The 27,173-nt window shown below is 42.8% G+C and overlaps 1 protein-coding gene across 1 annotated transcript in view; it reads left to right on the forward strand.

The window, feature by feature from the left end:
• Window positions 1-1,024: 1,024 nt before the first annotated feature.
• GPD1 (glycerol-3-phosphate dehydrogenase 1) overlaps window positions 1,025-27,173 on the forward strand; it is an 86,294-nt gene continuing 60,145 nt past the window's right edge. Inside the window, exons 1-2 of the mRNA XM_089687321.1 lie at window positions 1,025-1,184; window positions 24,412-24,589. Coding sequence (XP_089543447.1) covers window positions 1,147-1,184; window positions 24,412-24,589 — 216 coding nt within the window. The 5' untranslated portion in view covers window positions 1,025-1,146. The remainder of the gene's footprint in view (window positions 1,185-24,411; window positions 24,590-27,173) is intronic.

A 27,173-nucleotide genomic window follows, 5' to 3' on the forward strand; every position in this document is an offset into this window, starting at 1 on the left:
GCTCTCAAAGTGGGAATGGGGGGGGGGGGGCAGTCAGATCGTGGCATGTTACACCCTGAATATGAGTGTAACATGTTATGAAAGATGAACTTATTTAGCCCCTTCACACCGAGTGTACAAAAATATGTGGCCTCTCCGTGGCTGGGCCTTGAAGCCGAGCGCCCGCATATTTGCGTACCATTTGTACACAAACATGTGCTGAGAGTGCGCGCCCTGCATATCGGTGTCCCACAGACAGGTCCTGATCGCTTCTTGTGATTGGGACCTTTCGATCATGTGACCGCCGTGGTCACATGACCTTAAAACCTGCCTGGTCTCCTGGCGTCAGAAATCCCTTAACGGGCCGGGAGGCGCCAGCGTGAACGGGTTAAAGACAGGCCAAAAAAAAAAAAAAACAGGCGTTTTGTTGTATGACAAAACAAAGGGAAACGCAGCAAAGTTAGCTCCAAAAAATGACACAGGAGCAGCGCTGGAGTGCTCTACATTTTTTTTTTTGCCCAACATGCAAAAAAAAAAAAAAAGTGACGCTCCCTGATCACTCAGGTGTGAATGCAGCATTAGAGGGGGACTATGTTTGTTCTCCATGGCCCCACTGTATGTAGCCCCCCTCTCTGGCTCACTCCTATAATAGACTATGGAGGGACTGCTACTCATGTGCACGGTTTGCTGCAAACAGAAGTGACGGGGAAAGGAGAGGTTCAGGAGCACATGGAGCCACAGAACTATCGCAATAATCATTTCATGAAAAAAAACAAGAACAGAACAGAACAGAGGGCCATCAAGTAAGGGGTGTCTATGGATTATTTGTGAAGAATGGAGATTTGGCTCATTGTCCCTTTAATGCAGTGATCAGATGACACTCCCAGCCTATCCAGTCCCAGCCTTGTGGACAGTCCCTGCCCTGCCAAGTGCACATCCTGGTACAACTCCACCACACCCGGGGGGGCAGCTCCCTGGCCAAGTGACAGAAGAGGGGCAAGCCGTCACCTCTCCGCCAATCAGAAGCCGGGGGCGCGGCCCGAGTTTCACAAGACTGTCAGCATGTTTAAATAACAGAAGTTGTGCTGCGTGTGGGAGTATTAGAGGACTCGTCCGATCTGGAGGTACACACCGACAAGGGACATCCCAGGACAGCTCAGCACAGCCATGTCTCTGAAGGTCTGCATCGTGGGCTCTGGCAACTGGTCAGTATACAGTGTATGCCATAGATATACATCCATATGGAGGCTGCTGATAACTGGGCAGATCTTAGTATATACAGTGCTACCTGCTGACTGCTACACAGGGAGACCTCTAATAACTTGTAGATCTTATATGCAGTGCTATCTGCTGACCACTAGAAAAGGGAGCCCTGTGATAATACCCCTATGTAGATGTTATATACAGTGCTATCTGCTCATTGCTACATAAGGACCCAGTGATAATAATACCCCTATGTAGATGTTATATACAGTGCTATCTGCTCATTGCTACATAAGGACCCAGTGATAATAATACCCCTATGTAGATCTTATATACAGTGCTATCTGCTCATTGCTACATAGGGACCCAGTGATAATAATACCCCTATGTAGATGTTATATACAGTGCTATCTGCTCATTGCTACATAGGGACCCAGTGATAATAATACCCCTATGTAGATCTTATATACAGTGCTATCTGCTGACCACTACAAAGGGACCCTGTGGTAATAATACCCCTATCTAGAACTTATATACAGTGCTATCTGCTGATTACTACATAGGGACCCTGTGATAATAATACCCCTATGTAGATCTTATATACAGTGCTATCTGCTGACCACTACATAGGGAGCCCTGTGATAATACCCCTATGTAGATCTTATATACAGTGCTACCTGCTGACTGCTACACAAGGAGCCCTCTAATAACTTGTAGATCTTCTATACAGTGCTATCTGCTGATTACTACATAGGGAGCCCTGTGATAATAATACCCCTATGTAGATGTTATATACAGTGCTATCTGCTGATTACTACATAGGGAGCCTTGTGATAATAATACCCCTATGTAGATGTTATATACAGTGCTATCTGCTGATTACTACATAGGGAGCCCTGTGATAATAATACCCCTATGTAGATGTTATATACAGTGCTATCTGCTGATTACTACATAGGGAGCCTTGTGATAATAAGACCCCTATGTAGATGTTATATACAAGGGTACCTGTTGGTCACCAGTCCTGATCTGGTAGAAGGTGCAGGGGCTGTCCCTGAGCAGTAGAAATGCTATGTATCCCATGGAAGTGCATGTGATTTGGTGCAGATGACAGAACTGCCTTTGTTTATTGTTCATTCAGTGGCAGCGGGACATAATCCACCCACAATAAAATCCATGCTGTGCTGTCCTTCCACGAGGTTCTGTTCACTCACCGAATCGTTGTACTAAAGGAATATTTATGATCTAGTTTCCTTTTTCATGCTCTGAAGTTATGTAAACAATCAGTTCGCCACCTAACCAATCTCACTTTCTAATCATTTATGCGTTCTGGTTTCCTTTGAGCCATGAGGAAAAATCTGGAAAAAAAAAAAAAACAGGTTGTGCAGATCTGAAGGCAAGAGACTGGAAAGAAATCAGTTGTTGTAATTTGCAGGTCAGCTTTAGGCTCCATGCATACTGGGCTTTAAAAAATGCCAGTTACCTTGGCACAAAAACACGCTGGTAGAAAACACTTTTGTACATGTTTAGGCACTTAGCTTTTTTTTCTACTCGAAAACTCCAATCAAAATACACAAACCAGAATGGTTTCTGTTCTACCTGTAAAACGCTGAGCGTAAAATATGCCTTTAAGCATACTAATGTATATGGACACATGGGATAATATCAAGCCGCTTCTGTTAAGTACAGATACTTTCATTCATACATCACTGCTGTGTGCAAGGACCCTTTCCCGCCCATAAGCAGGGTCTTTTCCTATCCAGTCTGACCACAATACCACAGATTTGGTAACAAATGGCTGATGATGGATAAATGTAGAACAAAGTTATTTTCCAGTATGATGAAGGTGAATTCTCTGTGGATGGGAGATTTATCAATGTGACATCTATGTAAAATCTGCTACATCACTACTAGCACATACATCAGAATGATTGTTGATTTTAGGAGATACTTTACATTTTGCGCACGATCATTTGCATTTTACAGTCGCCTACCTCTTATTTGAGTCATCCTGTTTTTAGGGAAAGCCTTGTTCCTGAGACCTCCTTGTTAAATAAGCCTGACCATGGCCTTTAAATATAAGGCCTTTGGGAGAAAAATTGGACTAACCCCACAGAGATCAATTGGTACTCATCATTCATAGGGTATCACAGTTGCTTAGTGGTTAGCACTCCTGTCTTGCAGCACTGAGGTCCTCAGTTCAAATACCAATTAGAACACTACTTGCATGGAGTTTGCATGTTCTTCCTGTGCTTGCATGTGTTACCTCCACCATTCCCAGTAGGACAATTGGCTGCTGTTTAACCTGTCCTCTAATATGTAAGAAATCTTAAGCCGGCCATGGGTGGAGCGATTTTCTTTTCTGTAACCAGGAAAGAAAATCACTTGATTCCCCCATCAACACAGTCAGTGATGATGGGGGAATCCCTTCCATGGAGCCATTGTGTTCTAACCGGCAAGGGGAGCCTCCTCTGCTGGGAGGACCCAGTGACTGCTGCTAGTGGCCACAATCAATATTTGCATGTAAAACCCGACGAGCTGGTTGTATCGATCGATCAACTTGGGTACATCCAGCCTGTCCATTGATGGTTCGAATCTCTGCTGAACCAGCCAAGATTCGAATGGTCTATGGTCAGCTTTAGCATGGAAGAATGCACAAATATAATTGGTAAAGCTTTTTCAAAAACATTTTTATCTTTATACTGGCTTTACAAATTGCCAAATGCAATAATATGGAAGTTTAATCCAATTTTTATTACGGTATAACACTTTTGGTAGTTAGTACATAGCTAACAAAGGTCTATATATTAGAGGGACAAAGGAAAAAGGGACTGAGGGATTTGGTTCACAAAAAGGGGCAGTTGGGGGCTATACTGACTATTTCTTAACTCCATCAGTGGGATGCAGGTTCTGCTGAGGGAGGTCACAAGACTCCCTGTAGGTCCAGCAAACGTCAGCATTTCTTTTTCTCTTCATACTATTAACTAGTGCAGGGGCGGGCAACTGTGGCCCTCCAGCTGTTGTAGAACTACAAGTCCCATGAGGCATTGCAAAACTGACAGTTACAAGCATGACTCCCAAAGGCAGAGGCATGATGGGACTTGTAGTTCACCAACAGCTGGAGGGCCACAGTTGCCCACCCCTGGACTAGTGGATTGTACAGCCTGATTTATCTCTAGATACAAAGCATGTAATATGCTGACCCTATGGCATCTGTACTTTGAGCAGCTTACCCTGAACAAGTATTCGGATCAGGAAAGTCAGACGTCCTTATGTAAGAGGGTCAACATGTCATGGGGACAATTGGTATTTTCAGAAGTAGACAGCTATTCCGCTCTCCTGTTTATCCCCGTGACAGGTCTCCTTTAATTTTCATAATAAACTGGTCTCAATCTGCAAGCTCCTTTATTGCCTTCAGTGTCCCTATGCTGCAGATAGTGGCAGTGAGTGTCCCTGATCTTCATTGATGACATCATTAGATCAAAGTTCTCCAGAGATGTGTTTTATTATTGATCTGGATATTCTCTATCAATGTTTATGGCTATCATAGTACACACATGTCCACAGGCCACTGAATTTTATCTCAAGGATATCACCCCAGCTCATAACCTCTGTACCATCGTAAATGTGCTTGACAGAGCAAATTCCGTCCTCAGACAGGCTATCCTTTTACACGTGCCCTTTGCATGCTAAGAGTAGCTGAAGGAGTTTAACACTTTATCAACACAAAAAACAACAGACTTCCTCCCCTGACAAAGTTTCTTTTCCATTTTATATGAGATGATCCTAGTCTGCTTAAAGAAACCAAAATGTTCTCAACTACTTTTAGCATTGGAGCTGGTGGTTATGAATTGAAGAACATCTGAGCACATTGCACCTTTTTTTTTGAAATTCGTACAATAAACTTAAACATTCTGGAAAACTGATAATGTGAACATTACATTAACATGGGAAGGGTTCATCTTGCTTCACCTTCTGCTCTGACTATGAGAGGAGAGCTAAACTGTTATAGAGGGGAATCTCCAGATGGAGACACCTGTTCTGCTGACAGCTGTCAAAGGTGCAACCTCCCCTCGCTTAGGGAAGCCTTCTCTTACTTTGTGTTATGTTTCCAGACAGAGAGTAAGGAGAAATGTCTCAGACAGGGACATAGAGGTTCCAAATCTTCACTATCCAAAACTAGGTTTGTATTATATGCAGTAGCATCAGACTTTCACAAGGGTGTTGGACCCTAATGAAGCTTTTGGCCAGTGCCTTGTAGGGTCTGAGCAGACCAAGTGAAGAGAATCTAGTTCCATTAATATACTTAAATGGCTGCACTATAAATTTAAGGGATCTTTAGCTACAGATGAGGCACAATTATAGTTGTGATGATGGGTGTGTGTCTCTATTCTATTGTGCATGTTAGCTTGTGGTGAATTCTTCAGTAAGGATGCCACACACGATGATACACCTGATCAGCTACCAGATACATGGATCTGGTCATGTTGGGCTTTTCTTTGGGGAATGATGAAGCACATTTGACTTTTAAAAATTATTGTATGGATAGAATTTGCAACTTGTGGGAAAATCTCTCTTTTTGGATGGTCATGATTATACATAGTATCAATTAAATCACACGTTGGCACTGCAACAGGTTCAGATGGGATGAAGATGAGCTGATACCACAACCAACTCACTCTTGGTGAGACATCTTCTCTATTAAATATGTGATAAAACCTTCATGGCCACCAGAAGTCTTGCGGCACAAGCAGAAAGAACCTGTTTGATAATTTGTTGATGGTGATTAGTCTTCCAGTTTTGTCGAGGTTTGTTCTCGGACTTAGGACTTTAGTGACAAGATCAATTGATTATCAATCATTAGTCTAAGCTTCTCTATACAGGACATATCAGTCTGGTTTTTTAGAGGAGTAGCATCACAAGTGTTACCTACGGCGGTCTGCATGCAAGTGTTGTCTGCCTCAGAACGCCCACTCCTCCAGGCTGACATCCAACCATCAAGGCATTTTAATATTTGCATAACTCTGGTACACTGTGTGCATCAGGGTTAGAGCTGTTGAGAGGAGTACTGAAGCCTGTATTACATAGGGAATGTGACATCACTGGGTTTAAAATAAGACATGTTGCTAAAACAAAACTGGCAATAAGAGTGGCAACAACATTTGGCCAATAAAACAAGATAATCTACATTTTTTTAGTACAGCTTGCTGACAAACTGGGTCCAGGGTTGAATCATAAGAAGCGCTTGGATGGATGGTGGTCAGCCTAGTAGTTAAGAGGTAGAGGAAAATGGGGAGGCCTGGGTCATAGTTACATAGTTAGTCTGGTTGAAAAAAGAAAAAAAAAAAAAAAGGGAGGACACAAGTACATCCAATTCAACAAATAGAAGCTATACAATCCTGTGTTCACAATCCAATACCCACAGGTGATCCAGAGGAAGGCACTGAAACCCAATAAAGCATGATCTAATTTGTGCCAGCAAGTGAAAAAAATTCCTTCTTGATCCCACAAGACGCAAATCGGATATACCTGTGACCAACTTTATCTATAAATATTAGTATTCAGTTATATTTTGTGTATCCAGGAAAGAATCCAGCCTTTTATAAAACAATCAGTCAATAGTTTACAAACCATATTACAGGTTAAGCAGAGGATAAGACGTCATTTGGAGGGTCATTGGTTAATAATCTATTTTAGGACCACTGGGTGTATTGGAAACATTGTACTATACATTGTTTAGTACCTACAGGCTAGGTTTAAATAAAAGATTCCCAAACCTTACATAAAGGAGGCCTCCACCCATTCCAAAAATAAGATAATTTAGTTATGGACAGACAAGTGTTGGGGGGGGGGGGTTCTTGGTAACTGATAAAGAATAGCTTTCCATACCACAAGGGACAGTAGGTTTTTTACAGCCTCTCAATATTTTGATACCTGGGATATTGATTAGACCAAAAAGGGCCCACTCAGGGGGTAACGGGTAGGTATACAAAAAGGTGGGCACTGCCCCAGTTTATAACTGGATTTTACAACAAGAACCATGGACAGGCATCGCATATCAAAAAAAGGAAAGAAAATACCCAGTTCAACTTGCCAGCCAGCTAGCCAACAACCAAATTAACCTGTCTAACAATGTGCGTTTATAAAAATGGGTTTAGTTAGCACACATTTGCAAATACATACGTGAGCCACATCACCCTGATATTCTGTGTTCCTAACTCTACAAATTGTGAGAGCCCTCATAGTAGAGGCACATGCATTTAATGGATAGATCAAGGGCAGTTGAACCTGAGGGAGCCCACCTCTCCTTAAAGGCACAGGTAGGTAGTTTATCAAGTGTGTGGTGGAATAGCGCACTACTGAGTGCCAAAAATGTTTGATCTTGGGGACACGTTCAAAAAACATGGTATAGGTCAAAACAAAGAGTTTTATTTATAAATGTAAATAGCATGTTGATTGAGGGAGATGCAAATAATAAGCAGATTAAACTTTAGCTTCAAAGTCCTTCCTCTTTGCAAAGATGAATGTGTTGAAAAAAAACAATGGACAGTGAGTCTGGGAGTTTGGTAACCATTACAAGAATAGACTGGGCAGTTACTTAATGTCACAGTTCTGCCAACAGCGTTGTGGGTTTATCCTACTGTAGGATACTTGTTCCACTGCCAAACATGTGATTTTGTGGCCATTACACCATTCCACCAGCAGATGCCTGGACACAAATAGAATAAATAGATTGTTTCCGGGAAAAGAATTATACATGAAGGGCCCATTCATGAAATTTAGTGGAGGTATTGTTCACAGCAGCCACCCAGTCCAGCAGTGATTTCTAATGTAAGGTAGAAAATGAAACTGAGAATATGAGTGGTTTCTATCGTCAAAGCCTACATAAACTTTTCCTCCACTCCTCCGGAAGTTTTACCCCCTTCATGACCAGGCCATTTTTTTGGTTTTTGGCCCTACTTTACTTTAACTGACAATTGCGCGGTCATGCAAAGCTGTACACAAATGAAATTTATATCATTTTCATTCCACAAAGAGAGCTTTCTTTTGGTGATATTTTCTTGCCACTGGGTTTTTTTATTTTTTTCCAATATAAACGAAAAAAGAATGAAAATTTTGAAAACCAAACAATATTTTTTACTTTCTGCTATAGAACACATCCAAGGCGGCACAGTGGCTTAGTGGTTAGAACTTCTGCCTTGCAGTAATTGGGTCATGGGTTTGTTTCCCAACCATGGCACCTCCTGCATGGAGTTTGCATGTTTTCCCTGTGTTCGTGTGGGTTTCCTCTGGGTACTCCGGTTTCCTCCCACATTCCAAAGACGTGCTGGTAGGTTAACTGGCTCCTGTCTAAAATTGTCCTAGTTTCATCCCTGGCCATGCGGGATCTCCTGCATGGTAGGGGTTGGGGAAAGACCTGACAACCTACCCTGTAAAATAACTGCTAAGAGAATTCATGGAAGAAGTCGCTTACGAGTGACGGTCCATGCAATCGCCAAGGGTCGGATACGACTGAAGGGATAGATAGAACATATCCAGTAAAAAAAATGTCTTCATTAATGTATGCCGATATGTATTCTGCTACCTTTTTTTGGTAAAAAAATTCCCAATAAGCGCATATTGATTGGTTTACGCGATTGTTATAGCGTCTACAAACTATGGTCTATATAGTGGAATGTTTCTTTTTTTTTATACTAGTAACAGCAACAATATAGCGGGACTGTGATATTGTGGCGGACAATCTGATGCTAACATACACTCTGTGGGAACCAGTGACACCAATACAGTGATCAGTGATAAAAATATGCACTACCACTGTACTAATGACACTGGCTGGAAAGGGGTTAAACATCTAGGGCAATCAAAGGGTTAAATGTGTGCCTAACCAGTGTTTTTGTATGTACATTCAGGTGCTTTCACTAAGGGATGTGCTGGATTTTATTTTCTGTTTTACAGGGAAACAAAATTCAGCAGGTCCCCACTGACAGGACAGAGCTCTGCCTTCTTTACATAGGCAGAGCTCTGTTCTATCTTTCTCCTCGCTGATCAGCGGGTGCTGGCGGTCATCCATTGGCTGGTCGGCTTGTGCTGTGTCTAATCAAAGCACAGCCGGGTCGCCGGCAGCGGTCACATGTGCCCCTTACCCGAAAGTGCCGGATCACGTACTAGGTCTGTGATCCAGCACAAGAGTGCCACTCTGCCGCCATATAACTAGGTTATGCGGTTGGTAAGTAGTCAAGGCGTCATTCACAATGACATAACAAAGTAAAGTCTAAATCCATGTGAGTGCGTGTTTGCATGCATGGGATGCACAAGTTCCATGCATTCTTGTGCAGGCAGTCCCATTCATGTGAGTTTAACATCCATGCGGGTGCATTCCCCAACTTACACTGCCTGCGATCTGGGACACGTACCCACACGCACCCACAGGGATATCAGATTGGGAACAGTGGCTGTGTTTGCGCAGTCACTGCTTCCCAATTGACATGAATGGGGCTGCCTGCATGAGGATGTATGGAACACCTGTGAATCCCTTGGCGGGCAAATATGGCCTTCACATGGATGTACATTTTAGTACGCCTCCCTCCTAGATTGTAAGCTCCAAGGAGCAGGGCCCTCCTATCCCTCTTGTATTGAACTGTATTGTTGCTGTATTGTCTCCCGTTATATTGTAAAGCGCTGAGCAAACTGTTGGCGCTATATAAATCCTGTATAATAATAATACGCCTGTTTGAATGAAGCCTAAATGGACTCCGTTCATTCAGCTGTGGCTGCCATACACTGCCCAGTGCACGCTTCCTTTGTTTCATTCAACAGGAGAATGCTAAACTGGCAAACTGTAGATTAACATTAATTGGTAAATATTGTCTCTGATTTAAGGGAGGATTGGAGTCCATACTGGACCCAGACCTATCATAACTTGTCTTGATATATATATTCTGAACAACTTTATGATCACTGACTGGTTAAAGTAGAACTATGGGCAAAAGTTTTTATTTCATTTTGGATAAGGGAGAGTTATAACCCCTGTCCTTTGCATGTTATCCCTGTGCTTGCGTGGGTTTCCTCTGGGTGCTCCGGTTTCCTCCCATACTCCAAAGACATGCTGGTAGGTTAATTGGGTCCTGTCTAAATTGTCCTAGTTTCATCCCTGGCAATGTGGGATCTCCTGCATGGTAGGGGTTGGGGAAAGACCTGGCAACATACCCTGTAAAAATAATTGCTAAGAGAATTCATTGAAAAAGTCACTTACGAGTGATGTCCATGCAATCGCCAAGGGTCGGATACGACTGGATAGATAGATAGATAGATAGATAGATAGATAGATAGATAATCCCTGTCAGATTTTTTTCACCATCTATGTCCCATTGCGGAGATTATCCTTCACTTCCTGTCCAATAGCCAAAACAGAAAGTGAGAGGAAATCCCTGCAAATTAAGGACATTTCTTTGGAACCCCCAGAGCTAGTGTCCCAATAGAAGATTTCCGCTCTGTTATGTTTTTGGGGACAGCCCAAAATTGTGGGATTTTCTTTTATGTTTACTTTCAATAATAATAGTAAACAAGACAAATAGGGTGAATCTCCCTAACAGGGGCACAGACAGCAATAAAAACTGACAGGTGTTCTAATCCATCTCCACTCTATCCAAAACTTAAGACATCCTTTGCCTTTAGTTATACTTTAAGTGAATTACATTGATTGTCTTGTGACAATGGCATCTGAAAGTCAGTGGGATATATTAGGTAGAAAGTAAACATGTTGTCCATGAAGTTGATGTGTTTAAAGCAGAAAAATTGGGCATCATAGTTTGTTGTGTATGGGGCTGCAGAGCTGTCAGGGTGCCCATGCTGGCCCACAGCCAAAAGCTACTACAATGGGCAGGTGAGCATCAGTACTGTACTATAGAGCAATGGAAGAGGGTGGCCTGGTCTGATGAATCATGTTTTCTTTTACATTATGTGGATGGCTGGGTGATTTTGCCTCTTACCTGGGGGAGAGATGGCACCAGGATGCAGTATTGGAAGAAGACAAGCCGGCAGAAGCAGTGTGATGCTTTGGGCAATGTTGTGCTGGGAAACCTTACCATTCATGGGGATGTTACTTGACATGTGCCACCTACATAAACATTTTTAGTGACCAAGCACACCCCTTCATGGAAAGGGATCCCTTGATGGCAGTGGCTTCTTTCAGCAGGACAATGCACCCTGCCACACTTTAAAATTGGTTCAAGAATGGTTTAAGGAGTACGAGTTCAAGGTGTTGAGTTGGCCTTCAAATTCTCCAGATCTCAAACCAATCGAGCAGCTGTGGAATGTGCTGGAAAAACAAGTCTGATCCAACGAGGCCCACCCCACAACATACAGGACTTAAGGGGTCTGCTGCAGATGACTTGGTGTTAGGTACCACAGCATACCTTCAGAGGACTAGTGGAGTCCATGCCTCTACAGGTCAGCAAAAGAGGGACCTCATTTTGTATTTATCTTGGATCATTATTTTAATTATACAGGATTTATATCGCACCAAGATTTGTGCAGCACTTTACAACCTGAGGGCAGACAGTACAGTTACAATACAATTTAATACAGTAGGAAAAAACGGCCTCTGCTCATTAGAGCTTACAATCTAGGAATGAAGGTCAAGAGACATAAAAGGTCATAACTGTGGGGGAGTGATCTGATGGAGAAAATAAAAGTACAGTTGTTTAGGTGGGGGCAGGATAGGCGCTCTGAAGAGAAGGGTTTTCAGGGATCATCTAAAACAGTGGTTCTCAACCTGTGGGTCATGACCCCTTTGGGGGTCGAACAACCCTTTCACAGGGGTCGCCTAAGACCATCGGAAAACACATATTTCCGATGTGTAAAGAGAAGCTACTGTGTAGAAAGCAGCTGTTGTGTTGAAAGCAGCTACTCTGTTAAAAGCAGCTACTGTGTTGAAAGCAGCAGTATTGGAGGTAAAACGACACTTCATGAATTATAATTACTGGATAAATAATTTTATGGTTGGGGGTCACCACAACATGAGGAACTGTATTAAAGGGTCGCGGCATTAGGAAGGTTGAGTACCACTGATCTAAAAGCAGAAAGAGTAGAAGATAGTTGGACAGTCGGAGGTAGTGCACTCCATAAGTTGGGAGAGGTTCTGGAGAAGTCCTAGAGGCGAACATTGGAGGAGGTGACAAGGGAGCTACAGAGTGGGAGGTCTTGGAAGGAACTAAGAGAAAAGCTTGGTTGGTATTTTGAGACCAGGTTGGTGATGTAGCCGGGGGCAGTTGTGGACAGCTTTAGTTGTTAGTATTTTGAATTTACTTTGTTGGGTGAGCGGAAGCCAGTGGAGGGACTGGCAGAGAAGAGCAGCAGACATTGAACGGTTGGTAAGGTGGATGAGTCTGGCAGCAGCAGTCATGATGGACTGGAGGGGGGATAGCCTATGTAAAGGTAATCCAATGAGGAGGGAGTTTCAGTAGCCGAGGCGAGAGATGACCACGGAGTGAATTAGAAGCTTTGTGGTGTCAATGGTTTGGAAGGGGCGAATACATTTCTATTAGAAAATGTGATCAAAGATATTTTATCTTGTATTTGTCTTCTTTAGTTTATGCATTGTTCACCAGCAGGACTGTTTAAACATACCTGTGTATATACTGTATACAATACATTCATATGATTTGGCTGCTCAGCTTGTTCTGGTGCAGGTGATCTGACCTTTAGCACACTTGGCTATACACTGTGAAAGCTAGAACTGTTCAGTCTTGTTGTATATTATGTAAAGCAGCCTTTTTCAACCTTGTTCACATGGAGAAACCTTTTGAACAACGTTCTGGGTTCAGGAAACCCCTGGTAATAAATATAGTTAATATATTTATAAATACTATATCTACAGATCACTGTACATTATTAGTGTGATGATCACTGGGAAGAATCCCCCCTTACAGAAAGCAGAAAAGATCATTGTCGGTAGTTACTCATCTGAGAGGCAGGAGTTGCACATTTTTCAAGGAACCCCCAGCAACCTGTAGATCAGGCTTAGGCAACCTTTGAGAGTTAGAGATCTACCTGTACAACTTGAAACAGATCAAAGATCACTAGGGTGCGGTGTCAATTTAAAAAAAAAAATTAACTAGCCAGGTCTATGAAAATAGCAAGAAAACTTAGAAAAATCTAATAAAACAAATGTCACTGGAAAAATATATGATAATACCTCAATATGCTCACCCTATAGCCAAAGCAAACAAGTGCTGAACTAAATAAACTATGCATGAAGGTATAAATCAATTGAATCAAGTACATATAATAATATAAACGCAGTGTCCAAAAATTAATAATATAAACGCAGTGTCCAAAATGCCAAGGTATAAATCAATTGAATCAAGTACATATAATAATATAAATGCAGTGTCCAAAAATAAATATTACAAACGCAGTGTCCAAAATACCAAGTGTCCAAAAATATTAAAGTCACACACTAAAGATGCAAATCCAAGTACTTTCTGCAGACACTTTCCCAAAAAGACTCCAAAATTCCAAAAGTGATCCTCAAAAAAAAGAAAAAGGAAATAGTGTATTATCCTTAAAACAATAATGTACAATCATATACAACATATGTGTCACTCCACATCAAACGTGACCATATATGTGAATCAAGTGCTCGATGTGAAAAAACGTGCTAGTGAAACACTCTGGTGATCAAATCAAAAAATCAAAGTGCTGGTAGTAGTGCACACTTCTATAGTGTAATGACTGAATACCCTTACCAGATGGCAAAAGAAACAGCACTTTAATACCACTAAGGGTATACACCATCCAAGGAAAGCTAATCCAGCCTGGATATGTTCATTGAGATGTCCTCATAGCCTCATGGATAATGCTCCTATCTGTCATCAGGACCTTGAGCAGGAAAAATATAAATGTATAGAGATTGATAGGGAGCGCTAGATCATCTACCCAATAGGGGGTGGACCATGGGTGGTTATATTAGTAGAAGGTCCATGTGAGAATGTCATCCAAGTCCATCCTTAATGGAAGGGTTATGGGTATGTGGGCTTGTAGGAGGAGGCAGCCGGCTGTAAGAGCTTGTAGATACTCCTATATGCAGGTAGAAAAGAGAGACAATGGCGCCACTCTTAAGTGTAGATGGTATTAAAAACAGGCAAATTTAATAATAAAATGTACTCACAAGAGAAGATAATAATAGGCATGTCATGAGGAATGGTTGTCCGGTGGAGCAGATAGTCCTTTACGGCACTCTAGGTGCATCCCTGCTGCTCCGGTGGTGTTCAGGGCTCGAGGAGTAGCAGAGAGGCGCTGGGAGGCTCACTCAGATGTACAAAAGACTGGTCACCTACCCAGGTCTATAACTGGCTTTTTAAACAGTGAACATGGAAGGCGTCACTACGTGAAAAAGTAAAAAGTAGGGCTATCCAGTTCAACTTGCCAGCCTACCCCAGTCTAATAACGGCCATTATCGGCAAGGAACTCAGATGGCGTCACCACATGGACCAGGTTTCCAAGATGGCGTGCGTTCGGAGCATGCGCGCTCTTTTGTCAGGCCAATCCGGCGGCCATCTTAGTGGAGGTTAATATGGGCAATGCAGGTGGGTTGGACGATTAGGCAGATCAGGCCACGCTGCAGATGAGATGGAGTGGTTCACACTAAGGGCGCTGGATGTGGGGCGATGGAAAGTTTGTAACATGCGGCAGCAATAAACAATGTATACATAAAAGGATATGCTGGTGATACTTACAAAAGAAGCTGAGAGGCAGTATTATAAACATGACAGACCTTAAAGGTCCTGCAAGAATTAAAAAACAATCATGGTAAGACTTATAGAATGTGGGCAATAATATAAGTGATAAACATATAAATAAAAATATATATATATATAATTTAAAAAAATAAAAAATAAATAAGGGAATATAGAGAATGTGAAAGTAGAGAGAAAAGAATGGAAGTAGACATGGACCTGGGAGTGAGTTATAGCAGGTGTGGATAATGCATAGGAAGGGAACAATGACATTATTATTATTATGTGTGTAGGGATTTATAATGTGTGGAAGAGTAGGTGGGTGAGTGATGGGGGGGGGGGATATAATGATAGGTATTCTAGTATCATGGACAATTCCAGCCTCCCGGTGCCAGGATATTTAGAGTATAGACCCATAAGGTCTGTCTTTGGCAGAGGCGTTTGAAGCGTTCTGCCTGGGAGGGACCCCTGGGGATGGTTCCTATTACCCATACTCTCATGTAGTCTGAGGATTGGGAGTGAAATTCAGAAAAATGTTTTGGGATGCTCAGTTTGTTCTTGCCATCATCTACTGAGCGTCTATGTTCTCTGGATCTTTGGTGAAGTGTACGGATGGTACAACCAACATAAAGGAGTTCACAAGGACAGGATATGCAATAAATAAGGAACAATTGTAGAATTCTTCTAAGTTGTAAGTTTTGCCTTGGGTAGAAAATAGTTTTTGTCCATGTAGGACGTGTTTACAGGTAAGGCATTTTGGTTTTCTGCACTGATACATGCCTTTGATGGATAAGCAAGTGGGCATGGAGTTGGTGGGTATTTTTGCTGTTTTTAGTTTGCTGGGGGCCAATTTGCTTTCCATGTTGCGAGCCCTTCTGTAGGAAAATTTGAGAGTATGTGGAATGGATGTCCTAAGGTTAGGGTCCTCCATGAGGATTCCCCAATGTTTGCGCAAGATGCGTTCCATTTTATGGTGGTGGGTATGAAACTGTTGTGAACCATAGAGGTCGAAGGTTGGGGTGGTTGGTGTTAGGGGGAATTTTTTAGCTAGAGGGGTGGTTAAATAGAGGGAGAATGCTATAAATACTGAACATTGTCAGTCAGTAGAGCAGCGGACAGTGTCAGAAGGACAGAGGATAGTGTTAGTAGAGCAGGGGATGTTGTCAGTGGGCAGTGGGCAGGTTGGTGGTGTCAGTAGAGCAGTGGATGATGTCAATGGAGCAGTGGATGGTATCAGTAGGCCAGAAATTTGTGTCAGTAGGGCAGTGGATGGCGTCTCTAGTTTTTTATTTTTATTATTTTTAACAGCCCTGTTGGGGGATTATGGTGAAATATTAGGGGTCTAAACAGACCCCTGATTTCTCACTTTTGAAACAGAGAAAAGAGATTGAGGACTGTGTTCTTAGTTTCCATCTCTGTAGCCTCAGCTGCACAGAATTAATTAACAGGGAGAGCTCTGCACAGTCTCCCTGTTCATTCACAAACTAGCATAGTAAACACAGTTTACTTTGCCGTGGTTATGAATGAACACATTGAGTGATCGGTACCAATCACTGACTGTGTTCATTCAGGAAAGGAAGAAGTCGGGGGCATGACATATTTACCGGCCCTTTCCCTTGCTCTCCATCCTGAAACAATCCCATGCAGCAGCTTGCCAGAGGGAAAACTGGAAGCTCTCCAAGGGTGGGGGGGGGGGATCAGGGGAGCACAAAGGGGGCCCAGGCAGCAGAAGGAAGGGGAACCTGGACAGGAGGGGTAGCATTTACTGGAACAGATACCCTTTAGTTCCCCCAGCAGCTGAAAGAGGGCAGGAGGGAGAGGAGGAGAAACTAGGTGCTGCAGGGGGGAACTACAGGGAATCGGTTCCAGTAAATGAGCAGTCTGGGGTTTGGCAAGAAAGGGATGTGATCTACCAGACACCTGCCTGCAACCAATGGGTTGCCAACCCCAGCTCCTAAGGAACTCTAGCTGAGAAAGACTGATCTAAAGCGATAGAAGCAGTTTATTTATTTATTACAGGTACTCCGATAGCGCTGTCAATTTACACAGTGCTTTAAATATACTGTACATTCTTATCAGTCCCTAATCCTAAAGGAGTGTACAATCTAAGGCTCTTAACTCACATTCATACAGATAACTGGGCCAATTTAGTCAGGAGACAATGAACCTTCCAGCGTGTCTTAGGACTATGGGAGGAAATCAGAGTACATGGAGGAATCCCATGCAGAGACAGGGCGAATATGCAAACTCCACACAGGTAGTGCCGTGGTTGGGATTTAAGCCAACAACCCTAGCGCTGCTAGGCAGAAGTGCTAACCATCTAGCCACTGTGCTGCCCAAGATGCATGACATAAACGTATACTCACAGGTATTGCCATTTTATTATATTATTAGCCACACTGATTTTTTAGTGCCAGTGTAAATGTTATTTCGAAAGTGTCCATCATCAAAGAAATTGCCCCAATTATTGTAAGGGTAGGTCTAAAGCCATCTGACTGATAGCCAGATCATTAATGGGCATCGTGAAAAGTCATATTTTTCAAACCTGTATTAAAGCTACTCCAATGGTGCAGCTAATAACTTATGAGCAATACAGTTCAGTTAGCTATGTGGATATCTAGAAAAGATAAGTAACTATTGGGACTTTGGTAAATACTGGCCTAGACCAGTGGTGGCGAACCTATAGCACGTGTGCCGCAGTGGGCATGCAGAGCCCTCTCTGTCGGCACGTGAGCAAAGTCGCCCCAGCAGCCAAGCATTGGATAACAGCTCACATAGGGGCCAATGTGAATGCTTGGAAAGGAGAAGTGGCACCAGGCGATGATGTCACGAGCCGCAACTCATTAGCCGCGACTCGTCCGAGCTTTCGCATGGCCGGTCAGTGTGCTGCCAAGAATCTATATATTGGACTGGCTGTGAGTTTTAATACATTCATTTTTATTAACACAAGATTTTATCTTGTGCTAGTGGTCAGTGGAACTTTGCCTACTTGTGCTGGTGGTCAGTGGAACTTTGCCCCCTTGTGCTGGTGGTCAGTGGAACTTTGCCACCTTGTGCTGGTGGTCAGTGGAACTTTGCCTCCTTGTGCTGGTGGCCAGTGGAACTTTGCCCCTTGTGCTGGTGGTCAGTGGAACTTTGCCCCCTTGTGCTGGTGGTCAGTGGCACTTTGCCTCCTTGTGCTGGTGGTCAGTGGAACTTTGCCCCCTTGTGCTTGTGGTCAGTGGAACTTTGCCCCCTGTGCTGGTGGCCAGTGGAACTTTGCTCCCTTGTGCTGGTGGTCAGTGGAACTTTGCCCTCTTGTGTTGGTGGTCAGTGGCACTTTGCCCCCTTGTGCTGGTGGTCAGTGGATCTTTGCCCCCTTGTGCTGGTGGTCAATGGAACTTTGCCCCTTGTGAAGGCGGTCAGTGGAACATTGCCCCCTTGAGCTGGTGGTCAGTTGAACTTTGCCCCCTTGTGCTGGTGGCCAGTGGAACTTTGCCCCTTGTGCTGGTGGTCAGTGGAACTTTGCCCCCTTGTGCTGGTGGTCAGTGGCACTTTGCCTCCTTGTGCTGGTGGTCAGTGGAACTTTGCCCCCTTGTGCTGGTGGTCAGTGGAACTTTGCCCCCTTGTGCTGGTGGCCAGTGGAACTTTGCTCCCTTGTGCTGGTGGTCAGTGGAACTTTGCCCCCTTGTGCTTGTGGTCAGTGGAACTTTGCCCCCTTGTGCTGGTGGCCAGTGGAACTTTGCCCCTTGTGCTGGTGGTCAGTGGCACTTTGCCTCCTTGTGCTGGTGGTCAGTGGAACTTTGCCCCCTTGTGCTTGTGGTCAGTGGAACTTTGCCCCCTGTGCTGGTGGCCAGTGGAACTTTGCTCTCTTGTGCTGGTGGTCAGTGGAACTTTGCCCTCTTGTGTTGGTGGTCAGTGGCACTTTGCCCCCTTGTGCTGGTGGTCAGTGGATCTTTGCCCCCTTGTGCTGGTTGTCAATGGAACTTTGCCCCTTGTGCAGGCGGTCAGTGGAACATTGCCCCCTTGAGCTGGTGGTCAGTTGAACTTTGCCCCCTTGTGCTGGTGGCCAGTGGAACTTTGCCCCTTGTGCTGGTGGTCAGTGGAACTTTGCCCCCTTGTGCTGGTGGTCAGTGGCACTTTGCCTCCTTGTGCTGGTGGTCAGTGGAACTTTGCCCCCTTGTGCTGGTGGTCAGTGGAACTTTGCCCCCTTGTGCTGGTGGCCAGTGGAACTTTGCTCCCTTGTGCTGGTGGTCAGTGGAACTTTGCCCCCTTGTGCTTGTGGTCAGTGGAACTTTGCCCCCTTGTGCTGGTGGTCAGTGGAAGCTCTGTTATTGTGCTTTTCTTTTAAGACAAAAGATGTTAATATAATGGGTTGTTTTTTCTAACGTAAAACCTCAGTATTCAGGTTTAATTGCAGTTTTGGCACTTTGCAATAAATAAGTGGGTTTTTGGTTACAGTTTGGGCACTCTGTCTCTAAAAGGTTCGCCATTACTGGCCTAGACAGAGTCCTTCAGTATATTGTACATGAGAGATTATGAAGTGCCCTGTACTGGTCAAAAGATATTTTGTCTTACCAGCTCAGCTGGCAACCTCTCAAGGGTATCATATTGAGACCTATGCAGCCCTCAACTGTGACCGTTTTTAGTAGCTTGCTAACCCATGTTTTCCTTGGAGTGTAGAACTTTGGCAGGAACATAGAGTCCATTTTTTGCATATGCTATATATCTTTGTGGTGGAGTTATATCAAGTATTGTCTCTAATTTTACACTACATCACCTCCAATCTTATTCATAATCTTTGCAAATTGCACAGTGAAGGCTACCTTTGGTGTTTCATTTGGCCTAAGGAGTTTGGGGTTATCTTAGCACCCTGGACTCACTGCAGCTCAACGCTGGATTTAGGAGACACAAATCCCTTCTCCATATCAATAATTTCGTTCATCCTGAGTAAAGGTGAAGTAGGCCCTCTTAGCACAAGTTAATAGGATCTGTTGATGATGTCAGCAATGGGATTGGAGAAAAGTATTATTTATGGATAAAGCACTCCAGCCAGTGCTCGTGTTTCTTCTGTGCAATATAGATGGTCAACTCTACTGTATTGCACCCTATGGAAGACTCTTACATGGAAGGCTTTTGTATGCAGTTTGAAGTGGCTGGGCATCTGTGACATTCAATGGCAAGTATAACAAGTCAAAAGCAAACTGTGCTGAGAGGAATACTGAGGCTGCAATTGCAAACCCATGAAAATGCCATTTTTTTTTTTCTGGCAGTCTCCGGCTTCAGTTCATAGTCTGACCCAGAGTAAGTATGCAACAAACAATGTCAGAGAGAAGCTTGAACTCTTGATTTACATACTTCTTCCATGTAATTTAAAGATGGCTTTTATTCTCAAAATCTGATTGTACAATTTCCTTTCCAGTTACCAAAACGGTGTCATGAACGGACCTACCTTAAACATTCAATCTATTCGTATCAAATAAGGCAGGCCATTGTACTATATAGTTGTTGGCAGATTTTAAAAATATTGTTTGATCAGATTGTAACTAGTATGGTAGGCAATGAGGTCAACAATGGCAGCCCTACATATTCCTCTTAGTACAGCTTTTCTTACAAGTGTATGTAATGTCTAACAATGAACTTCTCATATTTGCTCTCTTTGGGTCTGTTAACTATACGATTGAAAACATTTTGTTATATCTTTTGATTAGTGCAAAAAGGAAAAAAAAATGTTGATCATGTGAGAAATTCAGATTTATCATGTGCACGCTTTCTGTGTTATCTAAAACAGCCCTCCCGGTTATTATCTTGGACTACAGATTGATTAGCCTTTATGTCGTGAATATAGGAAAGCGGTAGTGGCTGAGTAATTTAGCAAAACGCAACGAGCAGGGCTGACACCAGGGGCGGACTGACCATTTGGAAACTCAGGCACTGCCAGAGGGCCCGGGGTCAGTAGGGGGCCCCATGAAATGCCCCTGGTACCTTTTTCATAGGCTTTTTTGAGTTTGGGCAAGGACACAGGGACCCCATGATCCCCTGGCTGACACCATTCAGTTCACAAAAATATTGTGTGTCATCAGCCCACAACAGGAACTGAAGCTGAGTGCTGTGGTAGAACAGGTATCTTTCTGTGCTTTCAGGGTCTTTAGCGGCCAGTTCACACTGTGATCTCACAGGAATGCATGCCGCCTTTCCTTGCGATTCCCGTGTGGTGTGACTTTGCAGCTCATTCATTTAAATAGGCTGCAAATTGCATTGGAATGCAGAAAATGTAGTGCATGCACTACTTTTAAAATCACGCCACACCAAATTGCATGGCACTGTAAAACCATGTAATTTGGTGCCAGCACACGCACTGCATTTGTGATCTGTGTCAGGGGTGCCATTAACATCACAAGGGCAGTGCGTTTGAGTATCATTTGAGAAACGTGCACAGAACATGCCTTTCCTGCTCCATGTTCTGGTGTGAACTGGCCCTAAAGGAATAAAATCTGGGAAAATATGCATGTATTGCAGAGATGTATTGCATATTTTATTTTATTTTGCCTTAACATATACTTTAAATATAATAACATAATTACAATATAGTAAGGGTACAGGTAAACCGACCAGCTAGCTAATAAATGCTGTTCAGTTTTTGTCAAGAGTAGAAAACAAAGAGTCCTATCAGTACAGAACATATCTGCGTAGATTAAACATCAGTCACATGTTCTTTTCAAAATCAGCATATCATGTAATATAGATAGTGTTGCCCTTGCCTCTGGGACGCAGTACTGGGCTCCATGCACTCGGGGCGTTTTAATAACGCTGGTAACATTAGCTGTGTAAAGTCATGTTAAAAATGTATAGTTTTTTAGCATTTTTGCGTTAGCGTTTAGCAGCGTTTTACCACTTTTTTGTGTTTTTTGTGTTTACGTTTCTTAGTGGGTTTTTTGCTTTGTTTTTCAGCGTTAGAGCGTTTTACAGCTAAAAAACTCATCTAGAAACCCACTAGTTCTGGGGGTTTTTTTCTAGCCAAAAAATGCCCCTGCCAAAAACCGCTGATTAAAGCCTATGTGTGAATGGACACATAGGATAACATGCTGGGGGGTTTACTGGCTGTAGGAAAAAACATCAAAAGCCAAAAACAGCCGCTGTAAAAACATCCAGTGTGCATGAGGACTTAAAGAGGAACTAAACTGCCAGACTAGATAAACAAAGTTGGGCTTCCAAGAACTTTTTGCCATAATGTACTATAATATTTTCACATTATGGCAGATTACTTAGCAAAGTGCCCCCCTCCACTGCTGCACAGACCCCAGGTGGACAAGAAGACAAGGCACCTCCTGCAGAGTGCATGGGCTGCTGTTGGTGGCTGGAATCTAAAGAGGACCTTCACCTAACAATAAAAGTTCCCATAACCACCCCCCATTCCTTTGCTTGTAACATTATTGCAGTGTTTTTTTCCTCAGGAAGAGAGCACCTATTTTGGTGGTACTTGTCTAGGCAAGGATGGCCTCTCCTCCTGTTTCTCCCTTGACTTTTATAGCTGCTGACTTTTTTAATTTTCCCATGCCCGAGCAAAGGTACTCCTTACGCAGGTGGATGGTGACATCAGATCACTCCCCTCCTCTTACTCCTAACCCCTGGGGCCTTCACTACCGCTGCCAGTGTTTAGCTGCAAAGCAACACCTTGGAGTGAATTTAATAAACACAAATAGGCTGAGCACTTCGCAAGTGCAGTTGCCCTCATTTTCCCCAGAGCTTAGTAAATGTGATAAAGCTTCACTTTGTAAGAATACCCAGTCAGGTATAAAGAAAATAAAACATAAACAGCATTTTTGCTTGCACATGATTGGATCATGGAAACCAGTAGAACCTCACCACATTTACTAAGCTCTGGAGAAAATGAGGGCAACTTCACTTACGAAGTGTACAGTCTATTTGCCTTTAATAAATCAACCCCTTTGCTTGTTCACAGTCACATTATTCAGCTATCCACCATTAATTATAGATTTTTTTCGTATGCCTCTAAGCCAGCCTTTTTCAACCAGGGTGACCAGGCACCTTGGGGTGCCTTGAGGTTTCTTCATGTCAAAATATTGCCAAAACTTGTGTACAAGCCATTGGGTGGAACAAGCTTTCCTTTTAGTTACACAAAGCCACGGGTTTTCATTGTGCACCATTACGACCTTCTACCCACCAGTGTCCTGACAACCAATGATGTTATCGGTTGATAAGGAGGATGTCGATTGTCTGCACAGCATCCTTGTTTGACCCTCCCCTGCCCCTTTCCGTCAGTGCTGGGGTCACATTAGCTCAGTGATGGAGAAAAGAAACATTGGAATACTAGTTAGTACCAGTGTGCAAACTTTGCTTTGGAAGAATAAATCACCTCTACCATTGGGTATTCTACATATGTGGATGTTGCTGTGTTATATAAAACTATTAGAATAGAATGGGATGCCTCGGGACTGTCCATAATTTTAAAGAGTGCATCGGGACTGTCCATAATTTTAAAGGGTTCCCCGGGACTGTCCATAATTTTAAAGGGTTCCCCGGGACTGTCCATAATTTTAAAGGGTGAATCAGGATTGTCCATAATTGTAAAGAGTGCCTCGGGACTGTCCATAATTTTAAAGGGTGACTCAAGACTGTCCATAATTTTAAAGGGTGAATCGGGACTGTCTAAAATTATGGATAGTCTTGAGACACCCTTTAAAATTATGGACAGTCCCGATTCACCCTTTAAAATTATGGACAGTCTTGAGTCACCCTTTAAAATTATGGACAGTCCCAAGGCACCCTTTAAAATTATGCACAGTCCCGATGCACTCTTTAAAATTATGGACAGTCCCGAGGCACCCTTTAAAATTATGGACAGTCTTGAGTCACCCTTTAAAATTATGGATAGTCTTGAGACACCCTTTAAAATTATGGACAGTCCCGATTTGCCCTTTAAAATTATGGACAGTCTTGAGTCACCCTTTAAAATTATGGATAGTCTTGAGACACCCTTTAAAATTATGAAGGGTGACTCAAGACTGTCCATAATTTTAAAGGGCAAATCGGGACTGTCCATAATTTTAAAGGGTGTCTCAAGACTATCCATAATTTTAAAGGGTGACTCAAGACTGTCCATAATTTTAAAGGGTGCATCGGGACTGTCCGTAATTTTAAAGGGTGCCTCAAGACTGTCCATAATTTTAAAGTGTGCCTCAAGACTGTCCATAATTTTAAAGGGTTCCTTGACTGAAAAAAGGTTGAGAAACACTGCTCTAAGCATCCAGGCTGAACCGCAGATTGGGAAACCCTGATCTTCAGTATAATTGTTACTATGTATATGTTGCCCATTGGCCTTTGCAGTAAATAAATGTGCTTTGTCAAATTTTAGAGAGAACCGTTTTTCAAGTCTACTAGCTAAACATAATCCATTGCCAGTTTAAGATTTCTGCCTGTACAATAATTCACCATGCGATGATTTCATCTAATTAATGCTGAATTCTAATGTACACATTTCTCTGCACAGGGGATCCGCCATTGCAAAAATAGTGGGCGAAAATGCTGCCAAGCTGCCTCAGTTTGATAATGTGGTGAACATGTGGGTGTTTGAAGAATTAATAGGAGGGAAAAAACTGACAGAGATCATCAACACAGATCATGAAAATGTCAAATACTTGCCTGGACACAAGCTGCCTGCCAATGTGGTACGTGGGCCGTTTTCTTCTGTATTGTAGGTATCCTCAGGAACTGGGTTCATGTGACTCAGCCTGCCATCTAATATGAAGGATAACCTTGCACTGTTATGATCCTACTGAATCAAACAATCCAATATTCTCCCATGGGACTTTACTGCGCTTTACTAGAGGTCCCTTCCCTGTCATTAATTTTCTCTTGATGTCAGGAAAACAATTCAGAAGTGATTCATGTTGATGACAGAAGAACAAGGCAGCAGACAGAAATGACACTAACACCCGATTTTTAAATCGTGCGACTTACAGTGAAGTCGCACGATTTCAAAGTCGGGTGACATGCTGATTTGAGGTGCGATTTTCAAGACATGTGACACAGATGTCTATGCAAATTGCACCAAAAGTAGTGCATGCACTACTTTAGAAATCGGCGCAGTGCCAAGTCGCAACCGCACCAATATGACCGTTCTAATAGCGGACAATACGTGCAACTTGGCATACGATTTGCAAGTCACACCCGATGTGACCGAGGTGTTAGTGCTTCTAATTGCGACAAATACACACTATAGAGGGATATGCTTTTTAATTTCATGTCTAAGGTTTACAACCACTTTAAAAGAGTACCAAACCCAGGGTGGCAAGCCATAGATTATGCAGTTTTCTTTCCTTCAATCACGGGTTGAAGGAAAGAAAATTGCTTGACTCCTCAATCCCTCCCGCGGCGCTATTGTGTTCTGCTAGAAGGGAGTGTGGGGAGTCTTTACCACCAGCAGAATACAAGAATCACTGCTGTCGGCTATATCCACCGGCAGTGATTGGGTGAAAAACCCTACAGGCTGGTTATACAGAAGTCGATCGATCACTGAATTGACTTTAATACAACCAGCCTGCCTACAGATGGATCGAAATTCGTTAATTTCCTGTTGAACTAGCTGCATTTCAATTCCTCACATCCATCAGAGCCTTTGTTTACCTTAGCAGGGACTATAACCGCTTTAGCGCTGCCCCATAGCAGAAATACAGCTACAGGGCGGCAGCTGTGCGCTAAATCACATACATATACGTGATTTCGCATTTCTTGGTAGGGGTGCACGCGAGCCCTACCCAAGCCGCCATTTGCGGCCGTAGCTGTCAATCACCGGGTCCTGGCCGTTGATTACTGGCTGGCACCCGGTGATTGCCGAGCATCTCCAATGGGGAGGGGAGAACTGTTTGTAAACAAAACAGTTCTTTCCCATCAGTTACTGCACACTGCTTTACATAGCTGTACATAGCAGAGCCATGCAAAGCAGTGTGCTTACAGTGAAACACTAACACAGCACACTTAGCACACAGTTAACCCTTTGATTGTCCCACATGTTAACCCCTTCCTGCCCAGTGCCATTAGTACAGTGTCAGTGCTTTTTATCAGCACTGATCACTGTATTGGTGTCACTGGGGATGTCAGTGACACCAAGTCAGATCCCCCCAGTGTCAGAATGTACTCCACAGTCCCACTATAGGTCGCTGATCGCTGCCATTACTAGTTAAAATAAAAAGCCCAGTAAATATACCGCCATTTGTAAAGGCTATAACTTTCACGTAAACCATGATGGGACTTTACTGGTACAATCAGTGGATAAACTTGTGTTCATACATTTACATGTTTATTGAAATACATCATACAATGACATTGTGTAAAAACAATACTTGGCTAAAAAGCCCAAATCATAACAGCATATTGTTCTATGGCACATGAATCCTCCAAAAGTCGACGCGTTTCACTTGTTAGCTTCTTTAAGATGTGAACAAGTTTGTCCACTGATTGCACCAGTAAAGTCCCATCATGCTTTGTTTTTCTTTGAATTGTATATAAGGGATGAGGTACATATGCAGTCAATAACATAATGTTTCATGTCAACCAATTAATTTACATGTATTGGGATTTTTTTTAGCAAAGACATGTAGCAGAATACATTTTGGCCAAAATTTGTGACGAAATTTGATTTTTTTTTACTGGACATGTTTAACCATTTCAATACCGTGCAATTTTACACCTTCCTGCCCAGGCCATTTTTCAGGTTTCAGCGCTCTCATACTTTGAATGACAATTGCGCGGTCATACAACACTGTACCCAAACTAAAATTTTATCATTTTCTTCACACAACTAGAGCTTTCTTTTGGTGGTATTTAATCACCACTGGGGTTTTTATTTTTTGCTAAATTAACAAAAAAAGACCAAAAATTTTGAAAAAAAAATCACATTTTTCTTTGTTTCTGTTATAAAAGTTTACAAATAAATAATTGTTCTTCATAAATTTAGGCCGAGATGTATTCTGCTACATGTCTTTGGTGAAAATAACCCAAATTAGGATGTATTTTTTAGTTTGTAGGAAAGTTATAGAGTTCACAAACTATGGTATAGATCTGAATATTGATCAATCCTGAAGTACTCACAGCCAATCTAATTTCTTGAGCTCCAAGAATGTCAGAACAGTACAGATATCCCCCAAATGACCCCTTTTTGCAGAGTAGACAGTCCGACGTACTTCATAAGAGGCATGGCGAGTTTTTTGAAGTTGTATTTTTATGTCATAATTTTTCGGAAAATGAAAAAAT

Source organism: Staurois parvus, unplaced genomic scaffold (assembly GCF_062004578.1).
Source record: "Staurois parvus isolate SC_StPar_1 unplaced genomic scaffold, SC_StPar_1.0 ptg000422l, whole genome shotgun sequence".
Lineage (NCBI taxonomy): Eukaryota > Metazoa > Chordata > Amphibia > Anura > Ranidae > Staurois > Staurois parvus.